Source organism: Sorex fumeus, unplaced genomic scaffold (assembly GCF_029834395.1).
Source record: "Sorex fumeus unplaced genomic scaffold, SorFum_2.1 ptg000043l, whole genome shotgun sequence".
Lineage (NCBI taxonomy): Eukaryota > Metazoa > Chordata > Mammalia > Eulipotyphla > Soricidae > Sorex > Sorex fumeus.
In genome coordinates, this window is record NW_026606100.1 from 32,049,558 (window position 1) to 32,070,271 (window position 20,714).

Consider the following 20,714-nt stretch of genomic DNA (forward strand, 5'->3'; position numbering starts at 1 on the left):
TGAAAGACTTTTAGAAGGCATTTATTGAAGGGTCTAAAGCAAGTGGCCCAAAAATAAATAAATAAATAAAAAATAAAGCAAGTGGCCTAAAATAAAATTTAGGAAAGTTTTTCTTTTTTTTTTTTAAATTAATTTAGAGGTTTGGTGCCACCTAGTGATCAAAAAAGGAACACTTTGGTGGTTTTTTTTTTTTTGGATTCTGTTTATTCTGTGAATTTGTTTTTATGGAGGCTGCACACACCAACAGAACTACAATAATCACTGATGACTCAGCTCCATATTGCTATAACATCCACAGAGATAAAGAAAATTAATTAAAGATAAATTGAAATAAGTGCTGTCCGATCACGATCATGATCATCCTGTTGTTCGTCGATTGCTTCGAGCAGGCACCAGTAACGTCTCCTTTGTCCTAGCCCTGAGAAATGCTCTTTCAGGGTTAGGAGAATGAGACCCATCATTGTTACTGGTATTTGGCATACTGGGTATGCCACAGGGAGTTTGCCAGACTTTGCCATATGGGTAGGATACATTCGGTAGCCTGCTGGGTTGTCTAAAGTAAGAGCGAGATAATAAGATGTGCTGTCCATTGATTTTAATTTCAGAAGCTACAGTGTATTGAGGTGAAAGTGAAATTGAATTGCATAAAAGATTAGTATGTAAAGGGATATACTTGATAACATTTCATATTTGAATTGCAAACCGAAAAGGAGAGAGGAGAGATGATGGAGAGAGGAGAGAGGCAAGATAGAGAGAAAAGATAGATAGATAGATAGATAGAGAGAGCGAGAGAGAGAGAGAGAGAGAATGCCTGCTATAGAGATAGGGGGTCGCAGTGACGTGAGGGAAACTGGAGACATCGGTAGTGGTGGGAAATGTACACTGGCGAAGGTTGGAATATTGTATGACTGAAACCCAATCATGAACAGCCTTGTAACTGTGTATATCACTGTGATTCAATTAAAAATAAATTTAAAACATTTAAAAATAAAATGTAAGCTTCTAAACCTCCCCAATTTTTTGAAAGAAGGCAAAATACCTTTTATTATGGGACTGAAACAATATAATATCAATAAAAATTTTTATACCCACTCCATCTGGGCCTCAAAATATTTGTTCTAGTGGTGGAACTCAGAGCAACAGTGAACAAAGCCATTTAGAACTAACTCCAGAGTGGAGTATGAGGCCTAATTTCTGATTCACAGGCTTAGATGGTGTCGAGGAGTATACAGTTGTAGGAACAGAAACCCTTTTCCTTGTTGGAGGTGACAAGGTGACATCCCCGTGGTCTGCATTGGTCATAGCTGGAGGCAGTGTTTGGAAGACATTGCTTTGGTTCTGAAGCAAATTCTCTATGTCAGACATCGGCTCTGTTCACTGTTTTACATACCTCATAACCATTTCCATCCATGAGTTCCCTGTGCTGTCACTGTCACTGTACTTCCGTTATTCATCGATTTGCTCGAGCGGGCCCAGTAGCGTCTCTATTGTGACAATTGTTACTGTGTTTGGCATATCGAATATGTCACAAGTAGCTTGCCAGGCTTTGCTGTGCGGGCGAGATACTCTCGGTAGCTTGCTGGGCTCTCCGAGAGTTCCCTGTGCAGGCATTTAAAATTAGATGATTGCCAATGGGTTGGAAAAATCCTGCCTTATATGTTGATGTACTGTACCTCAGATTGCAGCTTCATTTTGGCAAGATCAAGGGTAGAAAGCAGTAGTTGTAACTGCACCACCAGCACCAAAGGGTCAGAACAGGCATCCTGGCTCAGCGGCCCAAGGGGCCAAGGAGAAGTGCCATGGGCCAGCCAGGGGTCTAAAGACCTTAGAAATATTGGGTAGAACATCTCTCTTCAGAACTGGTAGCACCTTTTGATTTATTACATGTTTACTCATTCAACCAAGCTCCTTCTGAAATCATGTGAACAGGCCAAAAGGTTGCCAAACCAAACTGAGGAAGAGTGTAGTTGAGGTCATGGACTTTTTTGTTTTTTTTAAACCAAATATATTTTTCTAATGAAAAAAACTATGAAAAGCAAAAGTGTCTGATCTCACTTTGCCCATATGGATGAATGACGTCACAGTCACTATGTAGTAAAACCTTAACCAGCTTAGGAAAAGAGTTAGGTAAAATATGTTTTGGTGGTGGTGGGGGGAAACCTCTCCAGATGTAAAGGTTACACTCAGGCATGCCACATTTACACTCTAGTCCTTTGAACTATTTCCCTAGCCCAAATCTGATCATTGTGTTTGGGGACATCCATAGCATTGTCCAGACTCTGGACTCAGGATCAATTCTGGTGTTGTTTGGTGGTTAGAGACAATATACAGTATAAAGTTCCTGGGACCAAACTGGCTTCTGTCAATACAAGGCAAGTTCCTGTATTGTTAAAAAAATGGGGGACACACTTGGCGATTCTCAGGGCTTACTCTGCACTCAGGGATCACTCTTGGTGGGCTCAGGGGACCATATGGGGTGTTGGAAATCTAACCCAGATCTGCCATATGCAAGGCAAACGCCCTCCCCACTGTACTATCACTCTGACACCAGATAATTTTTAAAAGAGAAACTCACGGTCATGGTCCTCCCATTATTCATTGATTCGCTCGATCGGGCCCAGTAACATCTCCATCGTGAGACTTGTTACTGTGTTTGGAATATTGAATACGTCAGGGGGAGCTTGCCAGGCTTTGCTGTGCGGGCGAGATACTCTCGGTAGCTTGCCAGGCTCTCCGAGAGGGGTGGAGGAATTGAACTTGGGTCGGCCATATTGGCTGCTTGCAAGGCAAACGCCTTACCTGCTGTGCTATTGCTCCAGCCCAAAAGAGAAACTCATGGTCATGGTCGCGGTCACGGTCCTCCCGTTGTTCATCGATTTGCTCGAGCGAGCCCAGTAATGTCTCCATCGTGAGACTTCTTGTTACTGTGTTTGGCATAACGAGTATGTCATGGGGAGCTTGCCAGGCTTTGCTGTGCGGGAGAGATACTCTCTGTAGCTTGCAGGGCTCTCTGAGAGGGGCGGAGGAATCGAACTCGGGTCGGCCATGTTGGCTGCGTGCAAGGCAAACGCCCTACCACTGTGCTATCGCTCCAGCCCAAAAGAGAAACTAGGAGATGTAAAATGGTAAGTTTCTTTATTCCTTATGTGGTGCCAGGTTAAACCATTAGGGAAGTAAAGACTTCCAAATGTCATAGTTAAGAAAATTGAGGAATAGTTCAAAAACGATTACATTATTAGAAATTAAGAACAATTCCAGCCTTTTTGGAAAACAGTATGGGCATTCCTTCAAAAACTAGAAATTGAGTTTCCATATGACCCCGCAATACCAATTCTGGGACTCTATCCTGAGGGTGCAAAAAAGCACAGTAGAAATGACATCTGCACCTGTATGTCATTGCAGCACTATTCACAATAACCAGAATCTGGAAACAACCTGAGTGCCCCCAAACAGACAACTTTCTTGGTTAAAGAAACTTTAGTACACCTACACAATGGAATACTATGCAGCTGTTACAAAAGATGAAGTCATGAAATGTGCTTATAAGTGGATGGTCATGGAAAGTATCATGCTTAGTGAAATGTGGCAGAAAGAGAGGGACAGACACAGAAGGAGTGTATTCATTTGTGAAATATAAATAACCTAAAATGAGACTGACATTCAAAGATAGTAGACACAAGGGCCAGAAATATTGCTCCATAGTGGGAAGCCTGTCTCATGACTTGGGGAGAAGGCAGCTAGAATAGAGAAGGGATCACTAAAGTCAATGATGGTTGGGGAAATCAGAGATGTGTTCTGAAAGTAGATACAGGACCAAATGTGATAACCTGCCAGTATCTATATTGCAAACCATAATGCCCAAAATTAGAGAGTATCATGGTCCTCCTGTTCATTGATTTGCTCAAGCGGGTCCAGTAACGTCTCCATCATGAGACTTGTTGTTACTGTGTTTGGCAAATCGAGTATGTCATGGGTAGCTTGGCAGGCTCTGCCGTGCGGGCGAGATACTCTCAGTAGCTTGCCGGGCTCTCCGAGAGGGGCGGAGGAATCGAACTCGAGTCGGCCAAGTTGGCTGCGTGCAAGGCAAACGCCCTACCGCTGTGCTATCGTTTCAGCCCTAGAGAGAGAGTATAGGGGGAAATTGTCTGCCAGAGAGGCAGGGGGAGGGGTTGGAAGTGACGGGTAATACTGGGGACATTGGTGGTGGAAAATGTGCACTGGTGGAGGGATGGGTGTTCGATCATTGTATGATGAAACTCAAACATGAAAACTTTGTAACTGTATTTCACAGTGATTCAATAAAAAATAAAATAAAAATAAAAAATAGGAATAAATAAATCTAAGAAGTAAGATAAAAAATTTAAAAAAAGAGAAATTAAGATCATTAAGAAGAGTTTTAAGGATGGTTAAATAAAGTCTAATTTTGATTCTTTTCATTGTTACCAGAAACTGATAGTTCAGTTTTTAAATATTGATTTCAACAATATAGATCTTTTTTTGTTTGTTTGTTTTAGGACCACACCCAGTGATGCTCAAGGGTTACTCCTGGCTCTCTACTCAGGAATCACTCCTGATGGTATTTGGGACCACATGGGATACTGGGGATTGAACCCGGGATGGCAGCATGTAAGGCAAGCAACTTACCTGCTATTCTATTCTATCTCTCAGGCCTAACTTTTTTTTTCTTAGGCAAATTTCTTTTATTTTTTTTCCCTTAAATTTTTATTAGTGAAACACCATGAGGTACAGTTGTAGACTTACAAATTTTTTTTCTTAAATTTTTATTAGTGAAACACCACCATGAGGTACAGTTGTAGACTTACAAATTTTTGTGCTCGGGTTTCAGTTATACAATGATCAAATACCCATCCCTCCACCAGTGCCCATTCTCCACTACCACGAGTCCCAGTATCCCTCCCACCCCCCATTCCTCCATCCCACCCTACCTCTGTGGCAGGGCATTCCCTTTTGTTATCTCTCTCCTTTTTGAGTGCTATGGTTTGCAAAAGAGACATTGAGTGGCAATCTTTTTCGGTCTATAGTCTACTCTCATCACTCATTTCCCATCCTGAGAGGAACCTCCCAACACCCTTTATTTTGTGCTCCCTTCTCTATCTGAGCTGCCTTTTCCTTAGCATGTGCGGCTGTCCTCAAAGCCATGGAGTAATCCTCCTGGTACTTATCTCGGCTATTCTTGGGTGTTAGTCTCCTATTTTGTTACTTTATGTTCCCCAGATGAATGCAATCTTTCTATGTCTGTCCCTCTCTTTCTGACTCATTTCGCTTAGCATGATACTTTCCATGTAGCACCACTTGTATGTGAATTTCATGACTTCATCTTTTCTAACAGCTGCATAGTACTCCATTGTGTAGATGTACCAAAGTTTATTTAACCAGTCATCTGTTCTCGGGCACTCAGGTTTTTTCCAGATTCTAGCTATTGTAAAGAGTGCTGCAATGAACAAACAAGTGCAGATGTCACTTCGACTATACTTTTTTGCCTCTCTGGGATATATTCCCAGGAGTGGTATTGCTGGGTCAAATGGGAGCTCAATTTCTAATTTTTTGAGGATCGTCCATACTGTTTTCCAAAAGGGCTGAACCAGTCGGCATTCCCACAAGCAGTGAAGGAGAGACCCTTTCTTGCCACATCTGCACCAACACCAGTTGCTTTTGGTCTTTTGGATGTGGGCCAGTCTCTGTGGTGTGAAATGATATCTCATTGTGGTTTTGATCTGCATCTCCCTGATGATTAATGATGTAGAGCTTTTTCTCATGTGCCTTTTAGCCATTCGGATTTCTTCTCTGAGAAAGTTTCTGTTCATTTCATCTCCCCATTTTTTGATGGGGTTGGTTGTTTTCTTCTTGTGGAGTTCAACCTGCATTTTGTATATCCTTGATATCAACCCCTTGTTGGATGTGTATTCAGAGAATATCCTTTCCCATTCTGAAGACTTTGTATTTGGTCACTGTTTCTTTTGAGGTGCAGAAGCTTCTTAGTTTAAGATAGTCCCATTTGTCTATCTCTGTTTTCACTTGCTTGGCCAGTGGCATGACATCTTTGAAGATACCATTAGCTTCAATGTCATGGAGGGTTTTGCCAACTTTGTCTTCAATGTACCTTGTGGATTATGGTCTGACGTTGAGGTCTTTAATCCATTTTGATCTTACTTTTGTACATGGCGTTAGGCAGAGATCTGAGCCCACTTTTTTGCATGTAGCTGTCCAGTTTTGCCAGCACAATTTGTTAAAGAGGCTTTCCTTGCTCCACTTCACATTTCTTGCCCCTTTATAGAAGATTAGATGATCATATGCCTGGGGGGAGGTGTCAGTATATTCGACCCTGTTCCATTGGTCTGCAGCTCTGCCTTTGTTCCAGTACTATGCTGTTTTAATCATTACTGCTTTGTAGTAGAGTTTGAAGTTAGGGAGGTTGATTCCTCCCATTTTCTTTTCCCCCAGAATTGCTTTAACTATTCGTGGGGGCTTATTGTTCCATATAAATTTCAGAAGTGTTTGCTCCATTTCTTTGAAGAATGTTATGGGTATCATAATAGGGATCGCATTGAATTTGTACAGTGCTTTGGGAAGTATTGCCATTTTGACAATGTTAATTCTCCCCATTCATGAACAGAGGATATTTTTCCATTTCCTGGCGTCCTCTTTTATTTCCTGAAGTAGCGTTTTGTAGTTTTCTTTGTACAGGTCTTTTACTTCCTTAGTTAAGGTGATTCCTAGGTACTTGATTTTCTGGGGCACAATTGTGAACGGGATTGTTTTCTTCATGACACTTTCTTCTCTTTCACTATTTGCATATAGGAAAGCCATGGACTTTTGGGTATTGATTTTATAGCCTGTAACTTTACCATACAAGTCTATTGTTTCTAGAAGTTTCTTGGTAGAGGTTTTAAGGTTCTCTAAGTATAGTATCATATCATCTGCGAATAGTGAGAGCTTGATTTCTTCCTTTCCTACCTGGATGCCCTTAATATCTTTTTCTTGCCTAATCGCTATTGCATGTACTTCCAGTACTATATTGAACAGCAGTGGAGAGAGTGGACATTCTTGTCTCATCCCTTATCTTAGGGGGAAGGCTCTCAGTTTTTCCCCATTGAGGATGATGCTTGCTGTAGGCTTGTGGTAAAGGTAAAGGTAAAGGCCCTCCCGTTGATCGTCGATTTGCTCGAGCGGGCCCAGTAACGTCTCCATTGGAGACTTTGTTGTTACTGTGTCTGGCATATCGAATACTCTCGGTAGCTTGCCGGGCTCTCCGAGAGGGGCGGAGGAATCGAACTCGGGTCGGCCATGTGGTAGATGGCTTTAACTATATTGAGGAAAGTCCCCTCTATCCCCATTTTGGCGAGGGTTTTCATCATAAACAGGTGCTGGATCTTGTCAAATGCTTTCTCTGCATCTATTGATATGATCATATGATTTTTATCTTTTCTTGTGTTGATATGATGGATTATGTTGATTAATTTCCGAGTGTTAAACCATCCCAATTTTTTTTGGAGGGGGGGCCTCACCTGCTTAGAACTTACTCCTAGTTTCGTGCTCAGGCATCTCCATCCTTCTGTCATCTGGTCACTAAGTATTTATTATGCACCTATTATGTACTAGGTACTGTTCTAGGTTCCACATACATTAACAGGAAGTTATCAGCCCCCCTGGGCCTATGGGACCCAAACTGTAGGCAGATTTTCTAACCTCTGGGCATCTGTTCTCAACTGCTTTGATTTGCCAAGTTTCTTTAGCCACACAACACAGTTTGGGTCAACCAGAGTTCCTTTATAGACCCTGCCCTAAAGGTCAGTAATGGAGACCTCACTAGTTTCTAAAAATGACCTCTTTTGGGGGTTGGAGTGATAGAACAGTGGGTAGGGCATTTACCTTCACATGGCTGGGTTCAATCCCTGGCATCCCATATGGTCCCCCAAGCACCGCCAGGAGTAATTCCTGAGTGCAGAGCCAGGAGTGACCCCTGAGCATCACCGGGTATGACCCAAAAAGCTAAAGAAAAAAATAAATAAATGGCCTCTTTTGGGCCAGAGCCATGGTAGAGCAGACAGAGTGCCTGTTACTACAAGTGACTGACCTGGATTTGATCCCTGGAATCTTCTATGGTCCTCTAAGCACTACCAGGAGTGATCTCTGAGTGCAGAGCCAGGAATAACCCTTGAGAACTACTGAGTGTGGCCCCCAAACAAACAAAAAAAGATTTTTTTTTAGTTATAGAGCAGGATTAATGAAATCCAGCAACAACCTATCACGGGTGACTTTGGCGGCTTCATTCCAGACTCTGTTCAAGTGCTGATCTGAAGTTCTGCACCCACTGAGGTTAATGGGCGTGTTATTTGGGTGTAAGCTGTGTGCTTAATCTCCAGCTGAGTGAGCCTTACTTGGGTTGGAATGATACCCCTTCCCCCACCCCAAACTACCTTTCAGGACTAGGCAGCTGTGATATATGGGCTCCTGCGGGTGGTGGGGCTCGGGGGGGGGGGGGCATTAATATGGTTTTCTGCCTTTGATCCCCACATCCTCAAAACCCTGTTTGTTCAAACACTGTCATGTAGGCATATTGGCCAGTCATTTTCCATTTAGGGATTCAATACTTTGTCTTGATAAGGAAGGACCACTGACTTTCTTTCTTTCTTTTTTTGTTTTGGGGCAATACTATATGGCAATACTATATGGTAATACTATATGGTAATGCTCAGGGGTTACTTCTGGCTCTGCACTCAGGAATTACTTCTGGTGGTGCTCCGGGGGACCCCATGGGATGCTGGGGATCAAACCCAGGTAGGCTTCGTGCAAGACAAGCGTTTTGCATGTACCCGCTGTAATACCACTCTGTGCCCACCCCACTCCCGATTTTATTTCTAATAAAACCAGACCCAGTGATGTCAAGGGGCTACTCCTGGCTCTGTGCTTGGGACACTGGGGTTCAGATCAAGCCTGGGCTTCCAGTAGGCAAAGCATGTTCCTTAGACCTTGAAACCATCTTCCCAACCCACAGTTTCCCTTTTTCTCTGTCACTATTGATTGGGGTGGCATCACGGGGTGATGTAGGGTGACACCTAGTCACGATAGGGTGCCAGGATTTTGGTGCCAGAATTGAACCCCAGAGCCTCGCACATGCCAGGCGTGTGCTCTACCATTTGTGGCTACATTCCTGGCCCTGGAGTCACAGCGTTTCTGCTTCTTTGATTCTGTGTTTGGTGCGGCTTTTGATGGTACTCATGGATACTCCCAGCCTGGGGCTGGACCCCAGGTCTTCCACATGCGCTCCAGCCCTTTGTGCTGTCTCCCTGGCCCAGATAACAGGACTTTTCCAATTGTGTGAATTAGTTGCCCTCAGTTACGAGTCAGAAGCTTTGTTCTAACATTGGAATTGCTGGCTTCTCTCAAAGCCTCGAAAGCCACGAGCCGCTTTGCACGCTGGCTTGGCCATCGCAACGGCTGCCCCTAGCAAGGCCCTTGAGCCCATTGTACCCCCTCTGCCCACTGAACTTCACTGACCCCCATGGGTTTTGAGTCCGTGGCCCCATTTTAAGACTTGAGTAAGGGGCTGGAGTGATAGCACAGCGGGTAGGGCATTTGCCTTGCACGCAGCCAACATGACCGACACAGGTTCGATTCCCAGCACCCCATATGGTCCCCCGAGCACCGCCAGGAGCAATTCCTGAGTGCATGAACCAGGAGTAACCCCTGAGCATCGCCGGGTGTGACCCAAAAGGCAAAAAATAAAAAGACTTGAGTGAACACAAGTTTCATCAGTTATGAGTTTTTCTCATCCTGCGTCCCAGGCTGGTGGTGTCCGGCCTCATCTCTGATTCCATATTTAATTCATCACAAACAGGAGCACAGAAGGGCCCCTGGTACCCTGCGGAGTGGCGCCCAGGAGGGGACCAGCGTGCAGGAGGGGCTGATGGTGATTTGACATATAGCTCAGAGCCTAATTGTGCTGGTCACTGTTGGGGCAGTTCCTTCCCTGTTCTCTGAGTTAATCAGCTTCCTGCGCTCGCTTCCTTTGTGAATGGAGAATGAGCAGCCCCCGGAAAGCAAAGACTCCAAATGTCAAGATGCGGGGGAGGCCAGGTCTGCACAGCCAGCGCTGAGGGTTTGCACGCTCCCGGCCGCCGAGTTAATCTTTCATGAACTGTCCTCGTTTTCTTTTTCCTATTAACCTTATTATTCCTTTCAATGGGCCCAGCAAGGGGCATGTTCTGAAGGAGGCATTTTCATTTTTGCTTTTTAAATAATGTAAAAGGAGTCCAGGAGGAGAATAGAAACCCTTAAAAAAAAAGTGGCTGTTTTTTTGTTTTTTTTTTTTTGTAGGGTTCCCAAGCAGCCATCAGAGAGACCCTGAGACCCTCTGACAGCTGCATGGGAGCCCCTGGGAGCCACTGGCAGCACGACTCAGGCATGGGCATTCTGCGCTCTGAGCTGCATAGCTGGGGCTACACCTGGAGGTGCGCAGGGGGCCATGTGATGCTGACCATCAGTCCCGTGGCTAATGCATGCAAGGCCTGTGCCCTTTGAGCGCTCTCCCTAGCCTCACTGCCACGCCCCTCCCCACCATGGGTACTAGAGCGTCCAGCTCACGCTGCCAGCCAAGATGAGGATCTTGGTGAGTAATATTCAGAGATCCTGGAGCACTCCCATGATAGCCCCTATAACAAATAATCAAACAACAGCTGTTTAAAAGGAAACCAGTGATGTAAGAGTACAGACCGTGGTTACATCTCGGGTGGAGGAGAGGGGTGTGAGCTGGAAATGATATACAGGGTTTTCTTTTCTTTTTCTTTTTTTTTTTGCTTTTCGGATCACACCTGGCAAAGCTCAGGGGTTACTCCTGGCTCTGCATTCAGTAACTACTCCTGGTGGTGCTCAACCATATGGGATGCTGGGAGTCAAACCCCGGTTGGTTGCGTGCAAGACAAATGCCCTACCCACTGTGCTATGGCTCTAGCCCCAGGGTTTTTCTTAATTAGGGCATAGTTCTCCTTCACATTCTAAATTGCTCTAACATCAACAGGACTGCCCCTGCTGGAACCAGGTTACTTAGTAGTTGAACTATTTTTGTTTTCATCCCCCAGATGGATTATATTGCAGATGATGTCGGCTCCTCTTTTTTTTTTTTTTTTTGCTTTTTGGGTCACACTCGACGATGCACAGGGGTTACTCCTGGCTCTGCACTCAGGAATTACCCCTGCAGTGCTCAGGGGACCATATGGGATGCTGGGAATCGAACCCGGGTCAGCCGTGTGCAAGGCAAACGCCCTACCCGCTGTGCTATTGCTCCAGTCCCCGTCTCCTCTCTTATAGCTTTGTTTTATATACTTTGATGTGTATTTATTTTTGTAGTTGCTAGTGCGGGGCCTCATATGCGGTGCTGGGCATCAAGCCTTTCAGCCATGTCTCCCGGGAATGGCCTCCCCCATTTTTTTTAATGTTTTGTTTTTGTTTTGGGGCTACACCCAGGTGTGCTCAGGGATCACTCCTGGCAGTGCTCAGGAGTCCATCTGTGGTGCTGGGGAGAAAACTCTGGTTGGCTGCATGCACGTCAAATGACTTACCCCTGTACCATCACTCCAGCCTCCCCTCCTGCCCCCTTTTTTCAGATGTTTTAAAGAACATGACTGGACGTCCAGCTATCAGCAGTAGCCCAAGCCAACCGAGGAACTCTTTTTTTTTCCTTCCTTTTTTAGGACTGGGGTTGAACTCAGGCATCATGCATGCTAAGCAAATGCATTACTACTATGTGAGATTCTCCCAGCCCAGGCAAATCTTACTGTTGTGTTTTGGGCTACACCCCGTGGTGCTTGGAGGCTAACCCAGGAAAGATGCATGAGGGTTGCTCCTGAAAGTTTTAGGGGATGGAGAATAATGAGGACTGAACCCTGACTCCTGCATGCGAATTATGCCCTCAGTCCTTTGCGCCCAGGTCCAGGCTGCAACCCAGGATATCATCTCTTTGATCTGAGTCACAATCACCACACAAACCACAGGGCGGTGGCTATGTATCAGGTGTGGAGCCTGAAGAGAGGGCGTGGTGTCTTGTCTTTGTTCCCATCATCTTGTCCAATCTGAGATGCAGAAGTGATGCAGTTCTGGGCCTGGAGCCATCGTACAGCGGGTAAGGCACTTGCCTTGTCTGCGGCTGGCCTGGCATCCCATATGGTCTCCTGAGCACCGTTAGGAGTAATTCTTGAGTGCAGAGGCAGGAGTAACCTCTGAGCATCCCTGGGTATGTTGCAAAAAAAAAAAAAAAAGTGATACAGCTCTTAGTCCTATTGGAAAGGTCAGACCAAGATGACAGATGAACAGATGCTTTGAAGACCATGAAGGATATTTTTTCCTTTGAGCCGTGTCAGGTGTTCTCTAAATCAGCAAGGCTCAGCTACACCACACTGGGACCAGACAGCTAACCTTTCTATCACCCAGCTCTGGCACGTGCCTCTTGTTCTAGCTCCTGACTGCCTGTAGAATGAAACCGAAATCAGACTCCATCTAAACTTGGCATTCCAACCACCACATGCTACTGCCAGTCACCTTTCCAATCTTCTTCCTGTGGTGGCTGGACCAAGTTCCAAACCTCTTCTCTCTTCTCCTTTAACCCTTTTGTTCCAGATGACTGTTTGAGATCCCTTACCCAGTTCACAGGTTGAGGCCTTCACCCACATGTGACTATTTGGAGAAGACCCCCTGAGGAAGTAGTTAAGGTGAAGTGAGGTGAGGTGGTTGGGGGGCCCTGACCTTAGGGGAGGGGTACTTTTCTGAGGTGACAATAGCAATGCCACACTCTAAGACCATGCACTGGGAGGAGGAAATAGGGTCACACTGTCAGCTAGAAAGGGCTTTCACCCGTGCTGGAACCATCACCAGGCACCTCTCTCTTCCAGACTAAGCAAACCTATTTCCAGCCTTTTTTGCCCCTCCCCCCAGCCCCTCACCTTTTTTTTTTTTTTCAGGCCACACCTGGTGGTGCTCAGGACTTATTCCTGCTTCTGCACTCAGGGATCACTTCTGACAGAGGTCAAAGGGCTGTAAAAGATGCCAGGAATCATGGACCGGAGGGACAGCACAGCGGGTAGGGCGTTTGCCCTGCATGCAGCCAACCTGGGTTCGATCCTCGGCATCCCATATAGTCCCCCAAACACCACTAGGAATAATTCCTGAGTGCAGAGCCATGAATAACCCCTGAGCATTGCTGGGTGTGATCCAAAAAGAAAAAAAAAGATGCCAGGAATCAAACCTAGGTTCCTGCAGCAAGGAAAGTGCCCTACCCGCGGTGCTACCTCTCCAGCCCTCATATTCTCATTGTTGAAGCCACCTGGTCTATGGTCTATGGGGTCTTGAAATGGCCACAGGAGCTGATTAAGTTCTTAAGGCTGCATATCAAATACTTATCTTGTCAAGGACCAGCTCGTTGATTTTCCTCAATCCCTCCATTTTATTTTGTTATATATATATGTATATATATTGTTTTTAATAGGGGCCTTCCCTGTGGGAGGGGCATGCAGTGCCAGAGACCATGCAAAGCAAGGCATGACCTCTACATGTTTCTTAACCTCCTTACTAGAAATTTTGGGGGGATAATTTCTGATTTAATATAATAGTTTCATGTTGCCAAATATACTCAAAACGCTAACATTACAACAGATGTTTGTTGAACGAATGACATAACTTTATTTTTTAAAATTATTTAAAATTTTTGAATGACTTTACTTCAAAGATACCAGACTGAAGAGATAGTGCTATAGGCAGGAGCACATGCTCTGCATACAGAAGGTTCTGGTGCTACCTCTAGCACTGCATTGTCCCCGAGCATTGCTGGGAGGGATTCCTCAACCTCCAAGCTGGGAGTGGCCTGAGTACCCACAGGTATGACCCCCAAACAAAAACAAATTTAATGCAGGGACTTGAGATGTGGTGTATTAATACGTGGAGAGATGTAAGTTAAATCTTTAGTGATCTTTTTGTTTGTTTGTTTGTTTTTCTTTTTGGGTCACACCTGGCAATGTGCAGGGGTTACTCCTGGCTTTGCACTCAGGAATTACTCTGAGCGGTGCTCAGGGGACCATATGGGATGCTAGGAATCAAACCCAGGTTGGCCGCGGGCAAGGCAAATGCCCTACCTCCTGTACTATCACTCCAGCCTAAAATCTTTAGTGATCTTTAAAATAAAACAAACAGGCTTGGCGAGATAGGTTCACAGACTGAGGAAACATTCAAAGACATGTATCCAGGGTCCCTGGGGTTGATCCTGGCGCCTCATATTCCCCCAGGCACCACCATGAGTGACTCCCAAGCATGGACCACCTCTGGGTGTGGCCCCAAACCTAAATATTCATTAAAAAAGAAAATAGATATCTCTGAAAAATTGAGATTTTTGTTTGTTTTGGGGCCACACCCAGCGATGCTCAGGGCTTACTCCTGGCTCTGCAATCAGGGATCACTCCTGGAGGTACTCAGGGGACCACAGGGGCCAGGAGTGGAGCAAACAGTGGACTTCAGGCAACAGAAACAGGGTTCTCTAAAGAGCCCTGAAGATCCAGGGCACAGTGGCAGCAGGAAGTGGTGACAGCAGGGTTGAGGGTACCGTCCAACTCCAAGGCTACACCCAAGGGAAAGGCACGTGTCTCAGTGCCCATTGAGGCCCTTCGACTCCTCCTGAAAAGTCAGTACCCCAGGAATGTGTGCCCTTTTCCAGGGACAAAGAGTTATTCTCACAACTGCATCAAAACTCCATGTTTTCCTTCCTCTCCCCACTCCAGTAACTGTGTCCGGTAAACAGCTAGCAAAGGAGGCAAGTCAGAAAGCCTGAAACACAAAATCTTCAAGGTCCTTTCCAGAAGGCAAATGGCACTGCAGGTGCTTGTATTTGGTTTTATCTTGCCAACTCGTGTATAAAGCTATCATGGAACCTAAGAGTCCTAGGCTTGAAAAAAGGGGACAGGGGTCACACCTGATAATTGTCCGGGAACCACTCCCGTGACTGGGAGCCGGGTGCACGGCTTGCATGCTAGTCCATATTGTCCTCTCCTCACCCCTGCACGACTTTTTTTTTTTTTTCTTACTTAACCACCTATGAACTAGGCAGGGTTTGATTAGTGATTTTATACCACTTTCTAGGTCTGCTTTGGATGTCGGTCCCGTCCTGTTTCCCAAGCTTGCTGGGGGCCTGTTAGAAATAAAGATTCGTGAATCGATCACGAATATGTAAATGTGGGGCAAATCCAGGCAACAAAGAAATTCAGTCTGAATAGGAAGGGAGTCTTCTGAGACCGGACAACTACTGAATTTTAACCTTTCCACCTCCCCTAGTTTACGGGCGTTGCAGGGCGCGCAAAAAGCCGGCAGGTGGTGCCACATGACCACGAACGGCAAAAGGTGCGCGCCCGTCTGGGAGAGAAGCTCGAGACGCCCGGAGAGCGAAGTCAGTCCCGGTACCGATGCCACCGGTTCTGGCTTAACCTGGGCGGGGCGACACGCACAGACAGAGGATGGGGTAGGGGTCGCCGCTGCGACGCCGGCTTCCTTTTCTTTCTCTTCTCTCTCTTTTTTTTTTTTAAGGTCAATGTGATGGGTATCTGGAATCGTCCCTAGCTGGGCTTCTCCGACGTCTTGGGGCAGGAAGGCGCCGCCGTCTCTGCAGCCGCGGCGATCACCGGGAAGCGGACAAGGCGGCGCCGCGAGCGCCGGCGCCCTGGCTCCCCGGGACCGGACTCCGGAGCTTGCCAACCCAAGCGCCGGGATCCACTACTGAGGCCGCGGCCGAGCGCCAGCGCCGCGGGGAAGCCCCTCCTCATTGGCCGGCGGGCGGGAGGCCCCGCCCCCGTGGGGCCGGCGCCGCCCGGCGATTGGCTGCCGGGGCGCAGCTGGCCCCGCCCCCGCCCCTCGCACATACACAAGAGTCACGCGCCTTTCGGTAGGAAACTTGGCGTGCCGCGGCGGACCGCGGCCCTCGTCTCCCCACCCCCTCACCTCGCCATTGGTCCGCGGGGCCGCTCGCGACCACCCCCCGATCCGAGCCCCCCGGCCGGGCGTCCGGGCGCCCGCCCATGATTGGCTGCCCGGCCTGCCTCTCGCGGGAGCGGCGGGCCCTCTCCCCTCCCCTCGCCCCCTCCCGCGAGCCTCGAGGCTCCCAGCTGGCCGAGGCCGCGTCCGTGTCAGTCAGGGAGGCGGACCGCCGGGGCGCGCGGGGGTGCAGACGCTCCGCCGCGATCCGGCCCAGGGGCCCGGTGCCCGCGCTCGCGCCGCCGGCGGGGAAGGATGAAGCGGCAGCTGGAGGAGCCACCCTATGATTGGCTGTGGCGCCTGTGAACCCGGAGTAAAGATGGCGGGCGGGCAGGTAGCCGCCGCACTGCCCACTTGGAAGATGGCGGCGCGCCGCAGCTCCAGCGCCCGCGGCCGGGGGGTCCTGCGGGCGGCGGCGGGGCGGCTGCTGCCGCTGCTCTTGCTGAGCTGCTGCTGCGGCGCGGGCGGCGGCGGCGGCGCGGCGGCGGCGGCGGCGGCGGCGGCGGGCGAGAGCGAGGAGACGGTGATCATCGGGCTGCGGCTGGAGGACACGAACGACGTGTCGTTCATGGAAGGAGGGGCGCTGCGGGTGAGCGAGCGGACCCGGGTCAAGCTGCGGGTGTACGGGCAGAACATCAACAACGAGACGTGGTCTCGCATCGCCTTCACCGAGCACGAGCGGCGGCGCCACAGCCCCGGCGGCGAGCGCGGGCTGGGGGGTCCCGCGCCGCCCGAGCCGGACAGCGGCCCCCAGCGCTGCGGCATCCGCACTTCGGACATCATCATCCTGCCCCACATCATCCTCAACCGCCGCACTTCGGGCATCATCGAGATCGAGATCAAGCCGCTGCGCAAGATGGAGAAGAGCAAGTCCTACTACCTGTGCACGTCGCTGTCCACGCCGGCCCTGGGCGCCGGCGGAGCCGGGGCCACGGGGGGCGCCGTCGGGGCCAAGGGCGCCTCCGGCGTGGCGGGGCTCCCGCCGCCCCCCTGGGCCGAGACCACCTGGATTTACCACGACGGCGAGGACACCAAGATGATCGTGGGCGAGGAGAAGAAGTTCCTGCTGCCCTTCTGGCTGCAGGTGATCTTCATCTCGCTGCTGCTCTGCCTGTCGGGCATGTTCAGCGGCCTCAACCTGGGGCTCATGGCCCTGGACCCGATGGAGCTGCGCATCGTGCAGAACTGCGGCACCGAGAAGGAGAAGAACTACGCCAAGCGCATCGAGCCCGTGCGCCGGCAGGGCAACTACCTGCTGTGCTCGCTGCTGCTGGGCAACGTGCTGGTCAACACCACCCTCACCATCCTGCTCGACGACATCGCGGGCTCGGGCCTGGTGGCCGTGGTGGTCTCCACCATCGGCATCGTCATCTTCGGGGAGATCGTGCCCCAGGCCATCTGCTCCCGCCACGGCCTGGCCGTCGGGGCCAACACCATCTTCCTCACCAAGTTTTTCATGATGATGACCTTCCCCGCGTCTTACCCGGTGAGCAAGCTGCTGGACTGCGTCCTGGGGCAGGAGATCGGCACCGTGTACAACCGGGAGAAGCTGCTGGAGATGCTGCGGGTGACCGACCCCTACAACGACCTGGTGAAGGAGGAGCTGAACATCATCCAAGGGGCGCTGGAGCTCCGCACCAAGACGGTGGAGGACGTGATGACCCCGCTGCGGGACTGCTTCATGATCACCGGCGAGGCCATCCTGGACTTCAACACCATGTCGGAGATCATGGAGAGCGGCTACACCCGCATCCCGGTGTTCGAGGGGGAGCGCTCCAACATCGTGGACCTCCTCTTCGTCAAGGACCTCGCCTTCGTGGATCCCGACGACTGCACGCCCCTGAAGACCATCACGAAGTTCTACAACCACCCCTTGCACTTCGTGTTCAACGACACCAAGCTGGACGCGATGCTGGAGGAGTTTAAGAAAGGTAGGGACTTGCGCGCTCCCCGTCCGTCATTGGCTTGCCCCGGCTCCCTCGATCCTCCTCCCTCCGGGAAGTTCTCGCCCCGAGCCCCGAGCCCCCCCAAGGCGAGTTGACCGGGATTTCTCCTTCCCTGTTAATTGCGAAGTTGAAAGGGTGGCGTGGATTTGGGGGGACGGATTGAACTAGTGAGCGCTTGCTTCTGGGTTCTTTCGAAAACGCTCCGACGACGGCCAACCCTTGCTTTTCCTCCAGTATTTAAGGAGGGGGAAAAAACCCCAAAACTCCCAAACCCCCAAAAACCCGCTTCCCGGTTTCGGCGTCTGAGACCCTCCCACTCCGACCCTGCGCGGGAGGGGGCCGCTCTGGTCTCTGTGTGCGTGCAGGGGGTTCTGTCGTCTGCATTCGTTGCCCGGGTTCTGCATGGGGAGGTGAGAGGGGCCCCGCTGATGTCGCGGCGTGCTCTCTTCGGTTGCTGTACCAAATCGCAGGCACTTGGAAACAGCGTTTCAAAATGATACAGACCCTTTCTCTTCTCCTAAGTAATTCATTGACTTTTTTTTTTTTTGAGAAGTGCATTTTCAATAGCTCCTGGTGCCTGTTGGTTGGCATCCTGTGTGTGGGGAGCCAGTGGGGGGCTGCCTTCCAGCAAAGATAGGGGATGGGATGGGGTATAGCCAGTCATCACATTCACACAAAGTCCCAGTCATTTGGCTGTGACTTGCCTTAGTTACAAAAGAGGTGTTTGGGTTTTTATTTTTTTTATGTTAAAAAAACTAAAGTTAGTAATGTATCAGTTGGACAAACTAGAGGCAAGCTGATCTTCTATGAGGCTGTTTCTAGTTTGATCATCTTCACCATTTGTTTATATTTATCTGACAACAAATCAAGTTTCCCAAGCTAAGTGTGGTTTTGGCAGAAAGCACGAACCTCCAACAGTGAGATGAATCCGTCTATTCTGGCATATTTCTTGAGTCTTTCTGGCTTGAAAGTATCTTTTTTTCAAATGCGATTGCCTGGCACTTTAAATTGAGGTGTTTCTCCAAGGCAGCGCTCATTGGTTCCACAGTGCAGAGGCTGGAGTGCTCACCTTTTTCTCCTTGTGGTATTTATTATTTTATTTTTGTTTGTTTGAACATGTAACAAACAGATCCACAGCACTTTAGACTGTTATTGCTGCATTTTTGCCTTTTAAAAAGTTTCTAGTAGATAGTGTGGTTATTTGAAAACCAAGGGATGCTGGTTTTTAAAATTTTTTCTAAATTGCTGTGTTGAATGCATGTTCAATGCATGTGCTGAAATGAGACTGCAACCTGACAATCCTCAAAATTAATTTTAGTCACATGAGGGTCCTTCCCTGGAAGTCCTTTCATGTATAAAGGGTGGTTTCTCATGGGAAGTGCTGATCTCAACATACTCATGATACGTCTGGTTGTCCTATTTCTCATTTCTTGGCTGAATATGGTCTCCTATCTGGAATAGAATCACATTGCAGTAATTTTCAGATAGAGGAATAGAGCAGAATGTACTTTGGAGATGGGCAATTTGCATTTAAAAGCAGAATCCAGATTCCCCTGGATTCTTAAACAGTCAAAAGAAAATGGCCATTATCTGCAGGGGATAGAGCTTCTGTTGGGGGTGTCATTACTCTTTCAGGGCTAAGCCCTTAATTAGAGCATCTGACCAGTCACTTATTTTGCTGTCATATTTGTAATACAATAGGATAACTTGCAGGGTTTAGAAACCTCTTTGAAATAAGTACAGTATTGCTTTTTATCTCTTGTTAACCTCTTGAGAGCCAGCATAGATAATTTTTGCCATTAAAAAAAAATTTGTAAGTATACTGGGGATTGACTGCAGGATCATCCCTGCTGAAATTTTTGCTTCTGTACTTACTTCCTTGGGAAAATTGTTCTTTATCTTACAACTGAGTAGCCCTGTCCTAACTCCAAAATTCAAAATTTGCATTATTTTGTAGTTTGTCTTTGGTTGTCCTTGAACTGCTTTTTCCTAGGACTGGCTTATTTTCACGAGAGACTTACCCCCTCAGTATTACTTTTTTTTGGGGGGGGGGAGAAATGTATTCTGATTGAATCACTAAGGTTTTCCCATCCATTTTGGAAAAGTTATAATGCATGAGATTTCATTTTTGCCTTTCGTTGGAATGATGTATTTGGTTAACAGAATAGCATAACTTAAAAGTACCTGTAAATCAGTGGAACATTCAGAAGGGCAGACGCAGCTGGGTGGTTGTGAGGGAAATATAAGACATGGAGTGGTTGTGTATTAAATTCTAGGTATACTGATTTTTTTCAACTTTCCTTTCAAGATTTTTTGAATGGGTTTGATCATTGTAACCTTACTAACAGAACAGTTCTTTTCTTTGTTTCTTTTTTTTTTTTTTTGTTAGCTGTTCTTTTTTCCTGTACACTTTAAAATATTTCACCTGAATTTTTCCACATTTTTTTGGGGGGGTTCATGGGCCATACATACCCAGGTGCCTCAGAGGCTGTTCCTCCTCAGCACTTGGGGGTTCACTTCTGGCTGTGCTCAGAGGACTATGTGGTGCCAGGGATTGAACCCTGGCCTTCTGCATGCAAAGCATGTCCTTCTTCCTGTTGAGCTCTCTCTCCAGACCCTTTTTACTTTGGGAGGGGGGTCATAGCAGATTGTGCTCAGGACTTATTGCTCCTGACTGTGTTCAGTGATCACTCCTGGACATGCTCAAGGGACCATATGTGGTGCCAGAGATCAAACCAGTGTCAG

General features: G+C 48.0%; 1 protein-coding gene across 2 annotated transcripts in view; it reads left to right on the forward strand.

Annotated features, from left to right (window-relative positions):
• Positions 1 to 15,802: 15,802 nt before the first annotated feature.
• Positions 15,803 to 20,714, forward strand: part of CNNM2 (cyclin and CBS domain divalent metal cation transport mediator 2) — a 157,222-nt gene continuing 152,310 nt past the window's right edge. For both annotated transcript variants that reach the window (XM_056120985.1, XM_056120986.1), the window contains exon 1: positions 15,803 to 17,954. In XM_056120985.1, the coding sequence (XP_055976960.1) occupies positions 16,307 to 17,954 (1,648 nt within the window). In that variant the 5' untranslated portion in view covers positions 15,803 to 16,306. The remainder of the gene's footprint in view (positions 17,955 to 20,714) is intronic.